The following is a 21,185-nucleotide window of genomic DNA, read 5'->3' as shown; positions in this document are numbered from 1 at the left end:
TTTCATTCAGTTGTTTTTAGAATATGGTTTGTGAAAGACTGCCTGGGTACTTTGCAAACCTTGTGTTCTCAATGGATATATATATATATATTCTTTTAATAAAATTTTTGTATGAATGTGATAGTAGGCATATAGTTTGGTTAATTATTGATTTTCACTTGATCTTTTCCTGTTTTTGGTTTCAGGGTTTTTTCAGGTTTTTTTTTCCTCATCTCTAATTTTCGCTTTCCTTAAAGGATACTTGGAAAATTGATCCCTAAGTGCCCTTAAAATTTTGTTTTGTACTTATATAATTTGAGCTGATATTGTTGTTCTTTTTATCTTTTTTTGCTTCATTACTACTTCAATTATCACATAGTACATCTAGCACTGTGAAAGTAGAGTCCAGATGTACTGTATTTGATGTTGGAAAAAATTTATTATAAATATCTTCATCATCCTATCTGTCATCCAGTTTCATCTGTCAGTTTCCTCTGGTTGACTGCTTTTTTGGATCTCTCATTAAACTTTCTCTAACTTTTTTTTTTGTTTTCAATGCCTGGTACATAGTAAATTCTTATTATATTTTCTTCTATTGCTTGTTTTTTGAGTATAAGAGGGAGTAAATTTTAAAGTAAAGTAAAAGTAATTTTTGAGTATAAGTAATACTGCTTATAATCTCATCCTTGCACAATCATTTGCAAACAAGTTTACTTCTAATTTCACTTTTGCCTTTGGCTGCCATAATTCTATGCTTGGTGTGGAGAAAAGTGTTTGCTGGTTGAAGTAGTTTTTAGATGATCTTGTTGATTGAAATAATTTTTAGGTACTCTTGGTATCCTTACAGTGATTGATATGAGCTAACCTTTAAGCACACCGATTGATTGTCTGTTGATAGTTATTTTTTAAAATCTATTTCTCCTTCCTAAGTAAAACAGGTTGATAAAATAAATTAGTCTGAAGTTGCCTCATTTTCATGCCACGTCTCATTTTATTGTTGTGGTTTGCTATTACTTTTGATTTTTTGCTCTAACAATTTGATTATCCAAAAGTATATAAAAAGTTTCTTCTGAAATTATTCCTGCACCAACAATTGTATCAGTTTTCAGTATTTTGAGATTTAATCAATTTCTTTTTTTATGTTTTGGGATGCTCCTTATCACTTAACTCCCAAAGCTTTTATGAAAGAAGTTATTCATAATGTATAGGCCCAATGCTTCTTTTGTAGTTTGTAACCCCTGGACTTTTTTCAAACAGTACACCTAGATGACAGTAGGATAGAGCACTGGAACTGGAGACTGTCCTCAGCCACTTAACAATTTTGTGACTCTGGGGAATCATTTAACCTGTTTGTCTTAAAATGTGAAAGGAAATAGCAATAGAATTTACCTTCCAGGGTTGTTATGAGGATCAAATGGAATGTTATTAATGAAGTGCTTTGCAAACTTTAAAGCACTATATAAATATTAACTATTTTTATTGTTTCTTACTTCCTTAAATCACTATATAAATGTTTGTTTTTTACTTCTGAACCATATTTTCCAACATGTTTTTCTTCATTTTCTCCTATGCGCCACCTTTGCATTTGAGTTACTACATTTTAAAAGTTTATTTTGATTCAAATTTGAGTGATTCATTTATTTATTTTTAAAAGAAAAAGTCAATGTCCCATCATCTTGCACAAGTAATATTAGGACATTTACTCTAATTATTTTTATGGTGGTTTTCTTGCAAGTATTTATCACAAATTTTACAAAATAAGATGATCAAATGCTCTCTGAAATGATGTTTCTTGTTGCTTTTTGTTGCAAGTTAAAACCAAATATGTCAGTTCTCTTATTTTTCCCTTTGGGGAGAAACTATGAATTCTCTTTCCTTTCAAGTACAAATTCCTTTTCTAGATTAATTTATGGCAAGAATATCATAATTGATATGATCTACTTCCTCAAACGGTATCACTGCTCTTTTGTTACTAGAGAGCCATTTGACAATATCTAAGTTAATGTTCACAAATTAGCCAAAAGCTGTTTTTTTTTAACATAATGTATCCTCTTTCCTATGGCTTTGTCACCCTCACTACAAAAACAAAAGGAGATTCCATAAGACTATTAAACTTATTTTTGGCTTAATGGATTGCCATGACCAAAGAATTTTTGGGATAATGAGCCTTCTGTACTTAGGCAGTTTTGGGGAAGGCGTACCTGACCTGTTGCTTATATTTAAATACATACGTACATATGAGTACTTTTATTTTTTTACTGCATATATATTTTATATATACTTATCTTCTTTGTTAGAATGTAAGCTCATTATGAATAGCGATCTTGTATTCTTTGCCCCAATACCTAGTACAGTGTCTGGCACATATAGGCCCTTAATAAATACTTGTTGATTTATTAAATTGAACTTAAAGCCTCATCCATCATAGTGGAACTTGTTACAGGTTGCCTTCTGCTAGTGTTGCCTGGTGTTCCCAATTGGGCATTAAAGTAGGATTTTTAAAATGTGAAGCAAAATACTGACTTGAAAAGTTGTCATTGTTACAGACTATAGTCCTCTATTGGAAGAAATTCAAGAAATAAAGATGTTTATTTTGTTTTGAGTCTCCCAGCAAATTTAGTATACGGAGCTATTACTGGATTTGAGTATTTTTTATCCTTTTCTTCATGTTCCTACTTGGCAATGTTTTGAATCTCTGGAGCTTTTTTAGCTTTCCTTTTTAATGGGCTTCTTGACTGACTTCAATCGTTTCTACTCTTCCCATGTTCCAAACTTTATTAGTGTTTTATTAAGTTACTCAGTCCTTTTCTCATTTACTTGCAATAGAATCTGAATTAGGAAACTATCAGCCTTGTTAACTGTTTTGTTTTCTTTGTTTCTGTAGGTTGATTTTAAAGGTTTTTTTCCCCTCCTTTTGACCTTTCCTCCTTTTCTCCCAGTGAATTTTTAGCAGAAGACAGTCAAGAGAAATTTTGGAATTTTGTAGAAGCCAGTGAAAATATTGGATCAACGGATCATGATGGTAAAACTGCAGTAAATGCTGCTTTGACTTTTTTGTTTGTTCTCTCTCTTCTATACTATGGTTTCCTTTATGTGAAACATAACAAATGTGAAAGTATATGAAGTGTAACAGAAAAATATTTTTTATGTTAACTGACTTGTCCTGGGCCATCATAGAGACAGGACAAAATAAGAATAGCTTAGATATAATTCATAGCAATTCTTTTAGACATTATTTCTTTGTCTTCTTACTGTACTTAATTGCCTAAGCAAAGAAATGTTTATTCTCCTGTAATGAATTTTTTGAGGTTATTTAGTAAATAATAAGCATTTGATTTAAACATGATTCAGCACTTAATCTGGGAAATGTAGTAGGAGAAAACTCACCTGAATTTCTGAACTAATCTGTTGGTCACTCATCACCATTGTGCTCGTTGGTAATGCTGTACACAGTGTGCTTCATTAGGTACTTTTATGAACATAAATATTCTTTGTGCAGAGCTAAAAAGCTTAACCAGAACATGAATAGCAGAACATCAAATTTAGCTCTAAAGGTATATGGTCTAAGCATTAATATTCTTTAGGGATATTAAAATATACTCAGTGTTTGAAAACTGCCTTTTCTAATTTTACTTTTACTTTTGTAACTTAGAACTAGCTAGAATTATTTGAATTCTCAAAAATATTTGTTTTTATTAGGACAAATTTATATAATTCTTTATAATGATATTTGAAGTCTTGTATTATAACTAATAAAATATAATATATGTTTATTTATGTTATGGTATTTTTGACTGGTAGAAATTGATTATGAAAATATTTCATTTCCTTGCAACAAGTCAGGAAAAACAAACAAAAAAAGAATAGCTCTTACTTATCAAATAATGGGATCTTATCTTATTTTCACATTGCACAGTTCTTCCCAAAGCTTCCAAATTAGCCAATATCATCTATACTTATCTCTTTCATTCATTATGCTTTTTACTTTCTCTCTCTTCTCACTTTACTCTCTGGGGATTTTTTTTCAGAAGAGTTTTTTCCCATGAACTCCCTCTTCTCCCTTTTTCAACATCTTTTACGCTTCATTAATCCCCTGTTTTCTGGGGACAGCTAGGTGTCTCAGTGGTTTGAGAGCCAGGCTTAGAGATGGGAGGTCCTGGGTTCAACTATAACCCTAAAACATTTCGTAGCTATGTGACCTGGGCAAGTCACTTAACTCTCATTGTTTAGTCATTACTGTTGTTCCACCTTAAAACTAATACAACAGTATTGATCCTAAGACAGAAGGTAATGGTTTATAAAGAAAATATCTTTTTTTTTCTCTTCCTTTACCTCCTTGAAGAGGTAGCCTTTCTTCTAATTTTTATATAACGGTAATCCCATCCATTTCCCTTTTCTCCAGTAGGGTAACCCATAATTTATTCTTCCCCTCCCTAATCTTCAAACTTATTGCTGCCTAGAAACATACTCAAACCTCAATCCTGGAAAAAAGCAAAACCCCTAAAACTTGTCACTATAGCCTCGGGCTGCCATCTCTTATAGGTCTTTTTTTTTTTCTTCCCACAGCCAAGCTCCTAAAAAACAACTGTCTGTATATCTTTCTTCTGTGGACTCTTCTCAACCCTTTGGAGTGTGGCTTCTGACCTTACCACTTAACTAAAAATTTTCTCTCCAAAGTTATTTAATTGATCTTTTAATTGCCACATATCTTGACCTTTTCTTAATTCTTCTTTTGACCACTCTGTAGTATTTGATGCTATGGCACCCTTTCTTCCTGGGTACTTTATCCTCTGTGGGTTTTTGTGACACTGCTGTCTTGGTTCTCCTTCTCAGCTATTTGGCTCTGACTTCTAGGTCTTCATCCCCATTAAGCTGCCTGACTCTGGATTCTGTCTTGAGCTCTTTTCTTTTTCATCTAGTGAAATGAGTCCTCATGGCTTTAATTAATATCTCTCTATAACTTGCAGCACCTTTATATTCAGCCAGCCCTAGCCTCTTTCCATAGCTCCGGTCACACATATCTCCAAATGTTTTTGGATATTCCAAATTCAATATCCCTGACACCCCTCAGGCTCAATGTGTTCAAAACCTAACTGTTCAAACCCAGTCCTTTTCTAGACTTCCTTTTTTTCTGTTTAATATACTGTCATCTTTCCAGTACCCAGTATTGGTATTGTCTTTGATCCCCTACTTGCTTTCATATCACATAACGAATTAGTTTGTCAGATCTTGTCCCACTCTCTCTATTGGCATTGTTATTACCTTAGATTAACTCTTCATCACTTCTCACCTAGACTGTTAGTATAGCTTCCTAATCAGTCTTCTTTGTTTTTGTTTCTTTTTTTAAAAAAATAAACCCTTACCTTCTGTCTTAGAATCAATACTTTGTTTTACTTTTAAGGCAGAAAAACAGTATTGGCTAGGTAGTGGGATTAAGTGACTTGCCCAGGGACCCATAGCTAGGGAGTATTCAAGGCCACATTTGAACCCAGAACTTCCCATCTCTAGGGCTGGCTCTTTTTCCACTGAGCCACCTAGCTCCCCCTAATGGTCCTCTTAACAGAAGTATCTCCTTTTTTTCCGGCTATCTTCCATATAATTGCCAAAATGATTTTCCTGATATAGGTTTGACCAAATCTGTATTCTATTAAATAATCTATATTGATTCCCTATTGTTGCTTTAAAGAAATATAAATTTCTGTGTGGTGTTTAAGGTCCTTTACAATCTGGTCCCAACCCACCATTGTAGCAGAATTGTATATTGCTTTTCTTCCTTCATATTACCATCCAGCTAAACTAGTTTTCTTGTTGTTCCTCATATAAAATGCTCCATCTCTTGCCTCTGTGCTTTTGTATCGACTATCCCCTAGAATGTGTTTCTACTTCATCTCAGCCTCTTGGACTCTCTTGTTTATTTCAAGAATCAACTTAAGCACCACTGTCAACATGTCCCCAGATCCCAGGGTTCTACCACCCAAAGTTGGCTTGAATTTATTTTGTATATATCTCCCCTGATGGAATATGAGCTCCTTAAGAACAGGTATTAGTTCCTTTTTCCCTTTATTTTCCTAGAGCCTTGCATGGTGCCTGGCACATAAGATGGCACTTGTTAAATGCTTATTGGTTGACATAGTAGGTGCTTAATAAATGCTTGTTGGTTGATTGAATAGCACAGCTGTAATATGTTGTAATCATATGATAATGATTTTTTCGTATAGTAATTCATTTGATTATTTACAATCAAATAAAATTTTTGATTCTTTGTGTTCTTCATTGACAGGTACTGATTATTCCTATTATCATGAACTATTGAGGACAGCCTTTCATTATCTATCACCTCTTCAGCAGAACTTGCTGAAATTTTCTCTGTCTCTTCACTCCTACTCAGCTACAGTTCAAGCCTTCCAACAGGTTAGTACATAGCAGTACCTTTATAGAACAATTATTCCAACGGAATCATAATAGGATTAATCTGCATCTTAATGATATATAAAGTACCTACATTGGGATCTTTTGTTTAAACTAACTGTGTTTATCTGTAGCAATTCTTATTTTTTGCTACTAAATCACAAATTCTATTTGGGAATTTTATTTCAACTATTTTAGGTGAAAAAGGCAGTTTATTTCACCTAAATTCTCCTTGTTCCCCATCCCACACCCTCAGACTCCCAAGACAGAAAGAAATCTTAGTGAATGTGCCATTTCCTTATAGATATATGCAATTTTTCATAAACAGATCAATTGTAGAACTCTTTATATGTATATATGGTGATCTCATAATATCTTTCCCTTTTCTGATCTCATTAAATTAAACTATGTGAATCTGTGTTTAATTAAAATTACAGACATACATATCTCATTATACTCTTATATTATGCCTGTCATTATATATCCATTGAATTTGTACATTTTGTTTTGTCTTTCTCTTAGAACATTTCATTATGTTCTTAATATAATTAAACCTTTTCATAAGTGAAAGCCTTCTGTGGTTTCTTTTCTGCTTGCTGCAGCTCCTTTTTTTAGGGAATTTATCATTCTTTCCGTTTGCATTCATATTACATTTCATGGTTCATTTAACTAAAGTGAACTACCTTTACTGTCAAAATTAAAATTAACGTTTTTAATGTTTTCAAGTTAGACTCCATTTTGCAGATGTCTTGTTACTGTTTGAGGCATTGAATCAGAGTCGTAGTGTTAGAACTGGAAGAGATTTCAGAAATAATCTACCCTAATCTTATCATTTTGCAAAGAAACAGCACCTTTTAATTTAAATTAAGGAGTTGGATGTTTGGAGGAGTAGGTTTGCATCCATAAGTGGACAATTTTATTTTGTCTTTGGCTAGAAATTATCTTAAAAAATGATTCTTGTTTTACATGGCAGATAGCAGCTGATGAACCTCCACCAAAAGGTTGTCCCTCATTCTTTTCAGTTCATGGAGAGAAAACTTGTGATTTTGACACACTTGGAGAACTTTTACAGACAGCATCTAAAAGGTACAGTGTATCCATCTAATGCTTTTCTCTGTAAATAAAAATGTAATCATAGGACCATAGGACATAGGCTTTATAACTGAAAAGGACCTTAGAGGCCATCAGGTCGAAACCTCTCATTTTATAAATGAGGGAATTTAAGGCAGAGTTTTAAATGACTTGTTCAAAGGTCACATCTCAGATAACTTGTCTTCAATGAGATTCCAACCCAGGACTTCTTCACTTCAAGTCCGGTACCCAGCATATGGCATACTCATCAATAAATTTTGACATAATGTATTATTTGTCTTTGGAATTTAATCTTTCTTATTTAGGATTTCTAGTATCCATTGACTATTATACTATTATTTGTATCTTAGGACAATATAACCAGATTTGTTTGTTAAATTCATTTTTTAAAAAATTCTGATATTTTTTAAAAGCACTATAAATTGGGGATGTTTGGGATGTTATTCTATAAAGATATAGTTTTCAAATAAACCTATTCAAATTAAATAATTAAAAATTCATTAGAATATTATGTCAATAATGAAAAAGCTATTTTCCCATTATTAGGTTATTTGTGGAAGCTAATGGAAAAGGTGAATATTTTACTTTACCCCTAGGTGCCTTATCTTCTACTAGTTTTTAATTGTAATCTTAGTTTTTTTTTTTTTTTTGTGGTGATGTTTTGATTATACTTGCCTTAGGTACTGAAATGTCAAAATGAGTACTGGCTACATATTAATGAAATGTTCTGACAGCTCTCTCAAAATGTTTATCTGTTCAATTATAGATAGTCATTGTTTTTTTATATATAAGAGATTAACTTTTATTTTATTCTTTTTTTGCAGCTAGATTATATTGTTAACATCCTTAGATAAATCACAATCTCTCTGGGATCTAGTTTTCTTGCCTTTAAAATGAGAGGGTCTAAGTTTTTCTTTGTTGGATCATTTATCTGTGTCTTCTTTCTATGTGAGAATTCTTCAGGACTCTGTCTGGGGACGCTTTTCTCTATATTATCTCTCAGTTCCTCAGCTTTCATGGGTTCAGTTGTCTTTTCTATGTAGAAGATCCCCCAATTTTTATATCTAGTCCTGTTCTTTCCCTCAATCCTACATCATGACCAACTACTGGGCATTAAAAAAACCCCAAACTCTCTTACCTTCCATCTTAGAATCAATACTGTGTATTGGTTTCAAGGCAGAAGAGTGGTAAGGACTAGGCAGTGGGGGTTAAGTTACTTGCCAGGATCACACAGCTAGGAAATATCAGGGCAGATTTGAACACAGGACCTCCTACCCCTAGGCCTGACTCTCAATCCACTGAGCAACCTAACTGCCCCCAACTATTGGACATCACCAACTGAATATTTCATAGGTATCTCAAATTCAGAAGAATCCATTATATTTCATTCTTTAAGTTAAAAAAGAAAAAATTTAGAGGGCAACTGGATAGTTCAGTGGATTGAGAGCTAGGCCTAGAGATGGGAGATCCTATCTGATCTCAGATACTTCCTAGCTGTGTAACCCTGGGAAAGTCATTTAACCCCCATTATCTAGCCCTTACTACTCTTGGAACCAATACATAGTATTGATTCTAAGGTGAAGGCAAGGATTTAAACGAAAAGAAAAAAAAATCTTTATTCACTCTAATTAGCTCAAACCTACCATTTTTTATCTTCCCCACCCAACTTTTGAGAACAGGAAAAAAACAAAAACTATTACAATCCTGGCTAGAATTCATTTCATCTCCTCCCAGTTTTATCCCTTTTTCAAGTATTCTTATTTTGTTCAGAGTCCCATTCACATTTGCTTCTTCAGAATCATCTTCATCTATTTATTCATTCTTCCTCATACCTCAAATCCAGTCATTTGCTAATAAGTCTTATGGATTTTAACTTGACAGCATCTTTTGCATCCTTCCCCTTTTCTTCGCTTTACAACTACCACTCTTATTCATTCCTTCATCACTTCCCACCTGCGAATTGCATTGGCCTCTTAATTGGTGTTCCTGTTCCTAATCAGTCCTGTATGTAGTTGCCATATTGATATCCCTAATACACAGGTCTGACAAGCCCCCTTACCTGTCCTACTTAAGATCTACATTTCCCCCCTTTGGCTGTATAGCAATTTGTTTTAATCCAGTTATGCCATATTATTCCATTAAGATTGTATTCTTTTGATCTATCAATAAATATGTGAAGAAGCTTTTTCGCTACTTGTTGCTTCCAGCACAAATTATGATTTTTTTCTGTTTGCCATTTAAAGCTCTCAAAATCTTGCTCCTGCTTACCTTTCTAGGCTTATTACAGTTTACTCTTCTTTATGCTTTTTTATGTTCCAGTCAGATCAGTCTATTTTGTTGTTCTTTGTACATGCCAATCAAGCATTTCTTCAGAACCTACAGTGTGTCAGCTGTCAGGTGTGTGATATGGAAATCACTTTAAAAGACTGATATATATTAATTTAAGGTCACCAAGGAATTCAGCTATGTAATTCCTAAATGAAAACTCAAGTCAGCAGTCAACCTTTTATGGAGTTTTTTTTTTTATTACTAACAGGAGGAAGAAAGGTATTAAAGAGAGAGAGGGGGGGGGGGAGGAGAAGGAAATCGAGCTTAAATACCCCCTCTGCTTAGGCTGGGCCAAAGGCCTAGGGCCTTAGATAGCCGAGGCAAATAAAAGAGATCAGTCCCTATCACTCACGTGACCAAAATGGAGAAACAGTCTCAGGGCCTCCACCTCAAGCACCAGGCAGCAACCACCTTTCCTCCACACATGAAGTCCCCAGACTCCTCAGCTGTCCTCTACCTCACTTTCTGTGTCTCCCCTGTGCCAGTGGTGGCTCTAGCTTAACTCAGGACTGCCCAGAGGTTTGTCCCCTTTGCACATGTCTGTTGAAGGTCATATTCTCAAATAATTAAATCTTGAGCTTTGCTGCAGCCTTTCCTAAATCTTGTTACCCTGAGTAGAGTGGAGATTGTAGTTTCTAAGACCTGATTCTGTCATTCCAAGTATCTCCATTGTTATTGATCAGGAAATAGCCAAATCCCATCCTCTAAAGAATGGTTTGAACAGGGTTGAGGTGTCAGGTGTTGGGTGCTGCTGGGGATAAAAAGATAAAAGTAAAACAGACCTTTCCCTCAGAGAATGACTCTAACAAGGAGAAGCACCACATATATATATATATATAAGCATGGATAAAATAAATACTAGGTAATTATCTGGGGAAGATAGTTGTATCTGAGAGGAAAGATTTGATATAAAAGGTGAGACTAGAACTGAGCTTTGAAGGAAATTAAAGATTTTCCAAAATTTAAGTGAGGAGTTTGTACATTCTAAAGATGGGCAATAGCCAGTAGAGGAGCAGGGGTTGAAACCAGGTTGTAAAGGGCTGTCAGTGCCAAATAGAGGAATTAATGTATTTTATTTATCTGTTGATAGGAAGCCATAGGAGTTTATCCCCAGTTTTGCTTTCTGTAGTTTCAGATATTTGTGGCCAAACCTAAGAGCTGGAATTCAGCCTGTGAAGTGCTGGAGGGAGTGTGTGTGTGTGTGTGTGCGTGCGTGTGTGCGTGCGTGCGTGCGTGCGTGTGCCACAGGAATGGGAAGTAGAACCACATATTATATATATACACACACATATGGGGGTTAGGAAGTATTTACTTCTACAGCCTTCTGCAGTAGTTCACTTTGGAATATATCCCCAGTAGGTACAGGGCCCCTACTGTATAGTGGAATGACATGGTCAGTCACTACCAGTCACTCTGGTAGCTGTAAGATGTTATCCAACCATCTTTGTGTCTTTGTGTAGGCAGTCCCAATGCCTGGAGTGCACTTTCTGACTTTGTCTTGTAGAATCCTTGGCTTCCTTGAAGTTCATTTCAAGTACCACCCATGAGCCCTTAATGTTTCCAGTTGTTAATGCCCATTCTATAGAAATAACTGTTTATTTTAGATCCATTTCTTTATTACTTTTCTGTGGACATGTTGTTACCAAGCTTCAAAACAGTTTTCACCTTAAAGGCAATGAATAGTATGTTTTGTCTTTGTATCCAAAAAGCCCAATGTGTCTGAGTGGCTGACTTGTGTAAGATTTAAATTAATATTCAGTAACTCATTATATTTGTATGGTTTATTAATAATTACTTGAAGTAGAAAATAAACTAAAAGAAATAGATGTTTAGACCTAATTTTCTAACAAAAAGTAAACCCATGTGTGTAGATTCTCCTGCCTGGCATAAAGCCAGCTTTCCCAGCGCAATCAGGGGAAAAGAGAGTGAGGGTGGAGCTACACAAAACTTATATCCTCCCTACGTTAGCACATAATGTGAGAAGGAACATGGGAAGCTGGGAAAGAGAGTTCCTGGGGAGAAAATTTCTTATTATACAATTCCCCCTGTGATTCCATTGGGAAATGAACATGTAGAAATCTCCCAGATTTACAGAGAAATCTTTCCAGTGAATCAGTACACATAACCAACTTATGTCTCTAAAAATTTTTAACTAGAGGTGTATACAATATTGCAGTTTCTAAGGGGAAATTACAATAATTTGGAAATAAGAGGGGGGATATAAAAGAGAACGAGAACAAAACCAATGATTGCTAGGCTCACTGACAAACAGCCAATTGGGGGGTAGTCCTCTTTGGAATAAGAATGTACATTCAAAATAAATGCGTTCAACCCCTCCCTACCCCCCAGTTTAAATCACCATATCCCAAAGTTCATTCTGGATCTTTTGGTGCAGTGTGTGGTCTCTGCAGGCATCTCCGTGGTGCCTTCTCCAAACAATTCACTTTCTTGATTTGGGGAGGTAACAAGTTTCTTATCGCAAAATTACTCTCAAAAGAATTTAAACTTTGCATTATAGAATAGTAATACAATCCTCCTTGAGGAGGGTGTTGACCAATACATGGATCATCCTGGGATACGTGGCTGAGTTATGAGGTATATGAATCAATTGTCAAAAGAAAACCAAAAACATCAAAAAACCCAAATAAAAGAGGAAAAAAATAACTTCTGGATGAAACATAAAATATCAAAGTCTCATGTGTAAAAATTCTAAGTAAGGAAGAATAAACCTATAACAGGTCCTTTAATCAGGACCTGATTAAAGGGATTTATGTCCCACAAGCCTGTAGTAGCAATTATGCACTGTAAACCCCAAAACTGTAAGGATAATTTTAGTGTTTTGACTTGAAATTCTAAATAAGTGGTTGCCATGGGAAATTCCCAAATATGAAAATACCCAAGTCAGCTGGGGATTATGAAGATTTTAGTTAATAAAGAGAGAAGGAATTAAGGGAAGGAGAGAGAGAGAGAGAGAGAGAGAGAGAGAGAGAGAGAGAGAGAGAGAGAGAGAGAGAGAGCGAGCGAGCTCTGGCTCAGGCAGAGCCAAGCAGTAGTTAAAGGCCTAGGCCAAAGTGGCCTCCCTGAGCCTAAGGGAGAGCGAGTCAGTCTTATTACTCACCACAAGACCGTCTCCAAGCAAGCTCCAGTCCTCCACTGAATCTTCTGAACTCCAATTAGCCTGAACTGACTTCCAATCCAAACTGAATTGCTTCAACTGACTTTTTACCCCTTTCATTTCATGAAATTTTCTCTTATGTCACCTCCCCTTGTTATGTGGTAAAAATCAACTGACCCTCACTCTCTAAGGGACAACAGAATGTCCCTCAATGGAATGTTCTGGGCAAGGTCCCAGGAATTACAGGACCCCAGTATGCTAGTAGTCACGTAGTTACCTACCTTTTATGTCTGTTCTTATAGAATAAAACATTTCCTCTCTGTCTCAAGCTGTCAATAAATCACATTTAGACAATTCTCAAATTCACTGAAACCATTATGCATTGCAAGATCTAACAAAACAAACCTCTAACCATGAGTTTTTGTGCTCAATAAAAATCTGGCTAACATTTCACATTTAACTGACAAACATTAATACATGAAATTACATTTATACTATATCAAAATCATTAGCAATCCTCCCAAGTTGCATGTATCAACCCTTAGAATTAATCTTTTGGATGGAGAGGGCCATTGTGGAAGAAGGGGGGTTGTTCTCGGAGGGGGTTAGGCGGTGGAGGTGGCCTCAGGAGGAAGGGGAGGGGGAAACCCAAGGATCCACAGCCACACACAGAGGACAAACTTGTTACCCTTCTCCTCCCGGCTCACCAACCCTTAGGGAGAGCGAAGATTTTCCTATGCAGAAACCCCAAACACCCATTGATTGTCCTAAAAATCCACACAGGCCACGGACTTGTCCTCCCATTTCAGCCCACCCAACCCCAGCCCCCACCATCTAGCCCATCCAGCTCTGAGTGGGTTACACTTGGGGCTGCGGAAGGGCTCCTCTGAGTGCCAGTGGAGTAGAAAGGACATGGCAGGGGGCCAGCCCATGGCTCCACTGGGTTTTTGGCTTAATTCCTTTTCTGCTGAACAAGAGTTCTACACTAGTAGCTGGAGACTGGGATCCCAATTAGTTGGTCTCTTTGACATTGTGCTCCTTGGCACTGTGCAGATTAACTTTGTGCTCCTTGCCACTGTGCAGTGGCTCTTTTGTGATTCCTTCTTCTGGAATCAGATACAATTGTTAATCAAAGATCCATAATATTTAACAATCAATGGTAGATTTCCATAGTCTAAAGCTTTTGGGTAGACATTGACATTGGGACTAATGGACATTTTTAACTTATCCTATTGAAAAACCAAAAAATCCACTAGTACTGGTAACATGTGCTTCAAATACAAAAAATGAGAGAAAAAAGAAAACTTATAATACTCTATTGCAATATAAGGACAAACAATAATAAAACAAAACAAAAAAAAATATATATATATAGTTCACAATCAGTGACACATTGTGTTAGCTAAGGAGGGGTACAATACAAAGGTTTCTTACTCAAAAATTAGATCCATTTCCTTTTTAACTTGACCATAATCCACAGCATGAGTGTACATAATTTTCACTAAGTAACAGCTTTTAAAAACAGTATTACAAAAGGTAATGTACATTTAAAGAAGTACCAAAATCCCCCAAATCATAAGAGCCCATTTAATGACTATAGCAAACAAACCCGCAATCCTTAGAACTCATATGCCACGTGTGTGTGACATTTTAAAAACCTATGGATAGTTGTCACAAGTTCTCTGGATCTAGCCAATCTTTCAACCTTGGCTGGGATATTTTTAACAAAGTCTATCACTGCCATCATTCCAAAATTTGGCAGGAGAATCCAGAGTTGAACCCTGCGCCCCCCCCCCCCCCCATACTACTGATGAAAACCTTTTGGGTCTAAAATGTTACCAAAAATCTAGATCATTCTGGTGGAAGTGTAGAGTAATTCAAAGAGTTACAAGTATTTAGGGGTTACAAAGTCCCCTGGGAAAACCTTTCCACTTCCTGGATGAGATTATAATCCATCACGGGGTAAATAAGCCCTTTGGGAAACCTCCCTCTGGTATGAGACTGTAGCAGCCATAAAAGGCTTGTCTTTATCTATCCATTGCAATGTGGAGGTGAGGACTACAATAGTGAAAATCACTTCTTATATCTCATCCATTACATTTTTAAAATGCAGAGATGGGGAATACAATAGTGCTATTGCACTTCACTTCAAGTACTAAATGAATCTTTACCTTTTATTACAAACAAAGGTAGGTAAATAATCATTCAGCAGTAGTGGTGCTACTAGATATCTGAATATCACTTCTGATGACCCCTTAAAATCAGTTAACATTTTTTAGCTCATTAGAATTCTCCAAAGCTTGTATACAGGTTGTAGCCAGTTTGATGGAGTTCATCCATCACCATTTTTGTGACAATTAAAAAAGGCAAAAAGGAACAAAAGGCTATTAAGGCAATATGTGGCCTTGATGGATCTTGTGACAAAACTAGTATCCATAAAGACCTATGGTTTTGCCACGGAAAAGGGTTTGTCCAAGTTGTTTATGGACTTTGATAATGGTATTTTCTCCATTCCAGTTATATTGGGAGGGTTCAAATAAAGATAATATAACAGAACATATAGCTAATGGCCAAAACACAGTAGCTAAAAATGACATAGTATAACAGAAGATATTAGATTGTATTAATATATGATCTTAAGAAACAAAATTATATCTTAAAACAAACAATCAGCAAATATAATATATGTGACAGGATTTGAGCAATCAATTCAAGAGTCCTTTTCTCCAATTCTGATAGTTGTGTTACAGAAACTTCTTTATAATTTGGAGGGGAACAAAATGAAATAGTTAACATCAATAATGCAAATGGAGTCTGAATAAAAAGGGTTATAAAATTCACCTCCAGACTCTTTAAGGTTCCTCCCCTTCCTGAGTATCATCATCCATTTAGATTCCTTTGGTTATACTTCTGGGGTTCCGCATACACTGACCATAGTGGGGACAAATACCATATTGGATGTGTTGCAGAGGTGGGGTAGAACTCTTCTGCATCTTGAGATTACTCAAGATATATTTCAATTGTTTCTTCTTGGGGAGGAATGGATAAATTTAAAAGTATCCAATCAGTACCAGTATTACTAGGAATGGTAGTAAGTAAAGACATTCTAAAACTTTGGTAATGCTCTTTTATAGAGTGGGCCATTTTTAAAAAAATCTAATTATTAAATTGGTTGCAAATATACTTCCTGTTTATAGGTGGTACTAGCCTAGTATGTACTGGAAGTTCAGAAGTTTGGAAGAGTAACTTTCCTTCCCCTTCCCCCAGGGGTAAAGCCAGTGGTTCCATGACACCTCAGTCCCTCACCCCACAGCCAGGAACCTGGAATCCCCCCTCTATTAGTCAGTCTGGGGTCAGGGTGGATAGCTTGGAAAAGCTGCTCCATGCTCTGTTTCCCTGCTGGAAAGCAGCTAGCACAGTTTTTAGTACCATGTGGGGGAAGGGGATTTATGCCTTAGCTTCCACACAGAAAAAAAAATATACTTCTAAATGGCTCTTGAACCTTGGGCAACTGGGTGTGGTCTGTAGTAGCTTAAAGGATTCTATCATTTTGTGGCTCACCAGAAATGTTTTAATTTACTCCAATAACTTCAAGTATTATATTTTATAAGATTTATTAATAGTCATATAAAATAGAAAGAAAATAAACTAAAAGAAATAGAAGTTCAGACCTAATTATCTAACAAAAAGTAAACCCACGTGTGTAGATTCTTCTGCCTGGCATAAATCCAGCTTTCCCAGCCTCAGAGAGTGAGAGGGAGGAGTTACCCAAAAGTTACATCCTCTGTATGTTAGCACGTAATGTGAGAAAGAACATAGGAAGCTGGGAAAAGAGGGTTCCTGGGGAGCAAATTTCTAATTATACACTATATGCTTGTTGATGTGCTTATTGAATGAAGGAATAGCTAGATTGATGATTTCTAAAATGCCTTCTAGCATCAAATTCTGTGAGAATTTGAGAAGTGATGGAAGACTTATTAAATAATGTGTGTATCATCAGGTCCTTGCATCATTTGTAGTTTATTCTTTTTCACTGTTTTATATGCTCTATTTGGAGTTTCTTTGGCATTTATGGAAGGCAGTAGCTTATTCTATGTGGGATTAGGAGAGAAACCTGTGGTTTCATTATATTGTTCTAGACAATTCCCATGTGAGAAAACTCCATCTATCATTGTAGATTGCACCTTCTGTATAACTTGTTGTATTTTAGAGTTGCCAGCATTGAGAAGTTAAAATACTTTCCCAGATACTGCACAAATACTGCACAGTAGACATCTGTCGGTCCAAGACTTGAATCCAGGTCTTCTTGGGAATAGGGAAGTAGTGGGCATTTTTTTGACCATGTTGCCTTTCATATAACAATGCCTTAAATCCATTCGATATTAAGCTTTTCCTTTTTTTTCAGCTCCAGAATGGGAAATCTTGTTTCATTGAACAATAGGTGGATAAGATGCTGTAATACATAATAAATAATACAGATAAATCTATGTCCTTATACAAATTGCAAATGGCACAAGCTGAGGAGAAATTACTGAAATAGTAGATGACATAGGTTCTTAAATGATCTTAATAGGCTAAAGCATTGGATTGAATTTTTAATAAGATGAAATTCTCTAGGGACAGATTTATATTGAATAATTGGCTTTATGAGTGTAAGATAGAGGAAGTACTGATAAACATTGTTCTGATAAAGATCTCATTATTTTAGAAGACTTTAAGCTTAATATGAGTTAGAAGTGTGATATGGCAGGTAACACCTCATTGGGTTTTCAGAGGGACTTAGGGAGATTGTAGCTTCACTCTATTGAGGCCTTGTCATACCTCATCCGAGGTATTGCTTAATTTTAGGCATCATCTATTAGGTGCAATATTGATAAGCTGGAGAATATCCAGAAGAAGCCATTCAGGATGGTGAAGCACCTTGATTTCATGACATGCAAGGAGAAAGGTTAAAGGAATTTGACATGTTTTATCTGAAAAAGAGAAGTCTAAGGGGAGACATGATAACTGTCATCAGGGTTTGAAGGACTGTTATATAGAGGAACAATTAAGTTTGGCCTGTTTGATCCCAGAGTGCAGAATCAAGAGCAGTGGAGTTGCAAAGAATGGCTTGAGAGTGGGGGTAAGCTTCCTAATAATTGCAGCATTCCAAAAATGGAATGGGCTTCCCCAACTCCTCTTCCTTTTTTTATTTTTTATTTATTTTTATTTTTTATTTATTTATTTTTAAAAACCCTTACCTTACATCTTGGAGTCAATATTGCATATTGGCTCCAAGACAGAAGAGTTTATGGTAAGGGCTAGGCAATGGGGGTTAAGTGACTTGCCCAGGGTCACACAGCTGGGAAGTGTCTGAGGCCAGATTTGAACCCAGGACCTCCTGTCTCTAGGCCTGACTTTCAATCCATGGAGCCACCCAGCTTCCTCCTCCTCTTCCTTTGAGGTTTTTAGAGGCTGCATGACCATTTGTCAGATGTTACAGCAGAGATTCATTGGGTGTTTAGGCTGGACTAGATAGTAATAATAACGATGACAGCTGGCATTTACATAGTGCTTACTGTGCGCCAGATATTCTGCTAAGCACTTTACGATTATTGCTTCACTTGTTCCTTATAACTCTGGGAATTAAATCAATTATTATTTCCTTTTTGCAGTTGATGGAAATGAGACCTATACAAATTAAGTGACTTGCTCAGGGTCATACAACTAGTAAATATCTGAGACCAGTTTTAAAATCGTTTCTCTGATTCCAGGCCTAGTACTCTATCCACTGAGCTGCCTGCAATGGCAGATGACCCTGACGCCTGTTTGATTAATCATATTCTGTGATTTTTGTACCTATATAGGCTTTATGTCACAAGTAAGCCTAGTTATTATTCATATATACAGTCAACATCATATTAAATACAGACAGAAAACAATATATTATTATAGTAGTAACAGCTGAAAAATTCAATGATAAAATTCCAACTCCATTATGATTAAAAACACTGGTGGGATTAGGAATAGAAGGAATCTTTTAACTCATGTTCTAAATGTGAAAATAATTAGTAATTAAGCTCTTTTGTTGAACTAGAGTTGATTCAAATTGTCTTATCACAACTTTTGATGTTTATTCTCAGACCCAAACCAAATTTATTCAAAGGGGATCACAGATATCCATCCTTAAATCCTGGAAGCCCAGTGGTGATACTCTACTCAGAGATTGGCTCTAAAGAATTTTATAATTTCCACCATCGACTTGTAGAAAAAAGCAGTGCAGGGAAAATAAATTATGTACTCAGACACTATATATCAGTAAGTATTGTTATTATTTTAAAACTTTTATTGATTGTTAGTTTGGCCTCGCATATATTTATGTTGTTCTTTTGCATCCATTTAATGATTTACATCACTATTATTTTCATTTTCATCACACTTATTTATATTTTCTTTATCATTTGTATAGAAAGATTACCTACCTTTCCAATAAAAATTAAAAAGAGTAGTGTTTAGGGTGGCCAAATGAATTATTATATTTTTATTCCCCCCAATACACATAAATAGCATTTTCTAAATTGCAATTACTGAATTGATATTTCCCACAATATTAGTGAATCCCTTTCCCCAAAAACATGTTTTTCTTTTTTTTGCTACGAAAGAAAGTTGAAAAATGGAGTAAAATTAGGTTGAATAATTTTATACCATTTAGCCATTTAAAAAAAAAAACCCTTACCTTCCATCTTGGAGTCAATACTGTGTATTGGCTCTAAGGCAGAAGAGTGGTAAGGGCTAGGCAATGGGGGTCAAGTGACTTGCCCAGGGTCACACAGCTAGGAAGTATCTGAGGCCAGATTTGAACCTAGGACCTCCCGTCTCTAGGCCTGGTTCTCAATCCACTGAGCTACCCAGCTGCCCCCAAGCCATTTGTTTTAAAAGTATCTTTTCATATCAGTATATCTGTACATGGATATTCCAACTTTTAAACATTTCATATATATAAATAACTGCCTCAACTTGAGATTGGCCTCCTCATGACAACTCTTAGTTCTCCAATGATTCTCTTTCTGCTCTGGCTGAGAATTTTTGGAACTCCCTTTTTCCTGTTTCCACTAGAATTTTTGTAGTTTCTGTTGAGAGAGAGGAAAATATGTTCCCTGGCATCCCAGCTGGAAAGTCTGAATAAATATCCTGTGAAAGTGTTATAAATAGTGGTTATCTTTAACTAATATCTTGCAGGTTAAATTGGGGTTTTTGGATTATTCTTTGGATACAGTCACTATTTGTGATATTGTGGTGCATTCTAAATAGTATTCTAGAACATGACCTATTTATAAGATGGCGATTCTCTCTACTTAACATGTATATTTTTAAGTCCCTCCCATGTATGAAGCATTTTGTATATACACACATGTATTTGAACACACACATGTAAATATATACACACATGTATATATTGTTACATAGTAACATTTCCAGTTCAAAAGATGAGATAATAATAATATTTTACTTTCAGAATCCTAGTAAGGAAAGAGTCTACCTTTCCGGGTATGGTGTGGAATTGGCCATCAAGAGCACCGAATACAAAGCCAAGGATGATACTCAGGTGAAAGGTGAATTCTTAAAATAAGAACAAAAGTTGTCCTGTTTCTATTTTTATATTTTAAAATTTTAAGCCAACACATTTTACTCTTTGAGAATTTTCCTGTCTAAATCCTTTGTAAATACCTAAACCTTGTTTCCAACCTTATCTGAGTATTTCATGTGATAACTAACATCTTTCTGACCAAGAATATTAGATGAGATGCCTTACACAACTTCTCTATGTCACAGTTTATTTAACTAATGTAGGGAGTGCTGAATATTGGAAATCAATTTTTTCTCTTCACTGTTTCTTTTCTCATTTCCTGTATTTCATTTGTAAGAAAAATGTTTTATTTTCATCCAGATTATATGTGGATACATTTTATTATATCACTTCTCACCAGCTTCATTTTTTATTGTCATATGCATTTTCTTATTTGCATGGTTTAAGTGAAAAAAAAAGGCTGAAAAGTGGTTGTCTAAAAGATGTTGATGTAGTCTCTTTTTGAAAAAGCACATCAGAAATTAGTAAAATAAGATGTAGTTTACAAATCATCTAATAACAGCTTCATACAATTTACTGTCAGTATTAATGTGCATTTCCTTTTGTTTAGTAGTTTAGAGAAGTAACAATGTATACTACTGCTCATTTTGACTTTGGAAGGCTTCTCATCCTTTGTCCAAACTCATGAATGTTGCA

At 35.5% G+C, this 21,185-nt stretch overlaps 1 protein-coding gene across 4 annotated transcripts in view; it reads left to right on the top strand.

Annotated features, from left to right (window-relative positions):
- UGGT1 (UDP-glucose glycoprotein glucosyltransferase 1) overlaps nucleotides 1–21,185 on the top strand; it is a 120,561-nt gene that overhangs the window by 18,434 nt on the left and 80,942 nt on the right. For all 4 annotated transcript variants that reach the window (XM_016433564.2, XM_007493975.3, XM_007493976.3 and 1 more), the window contains exons 3-7: nucleotides 2,919–3,001; nucleotides 6,260–6,390; nucleotides 7,361–7,473; nucleotides 19,045–19,219; nucleotides 20,418–20,514. In XM_016433564.2, the coding sequence (XP_016289050.2) occupies nucleotides 2,919–3,001; nucleotides 6,260–6,390; nucleotides 7,361–7,473; nucleotides 19,045–19,219; nucleotides 20,418–20,514 (599 nt within the window). The remainder of the gene's footprint in view (nucleotides 1–2,918; nucleotides 3,002–6,259; nucleotides 6,391–7,360; nucleotides 7,474–19,044; nucleotides 19,220–20,417; nucleotides 20,515–21,185) is intronic.

This window comes from Monodelphis domestica, chromosome 4 (assembly GCF_027887165.1).
Source record: "Monodelphis domestica isolate mMonDom1 chromosome 4, mMonDom1.pri, whole genome shotgun sequence".
Lineage (NCBI taxonomy): Eukaryota > Metazoa > Chordata > Mammalia > Didelphimorphia > Didelphidae > Monodelphis > Monodelphis domestica.
This window is presented reverse-complemented; position numbering and strand designations above follow the sequence as displayed.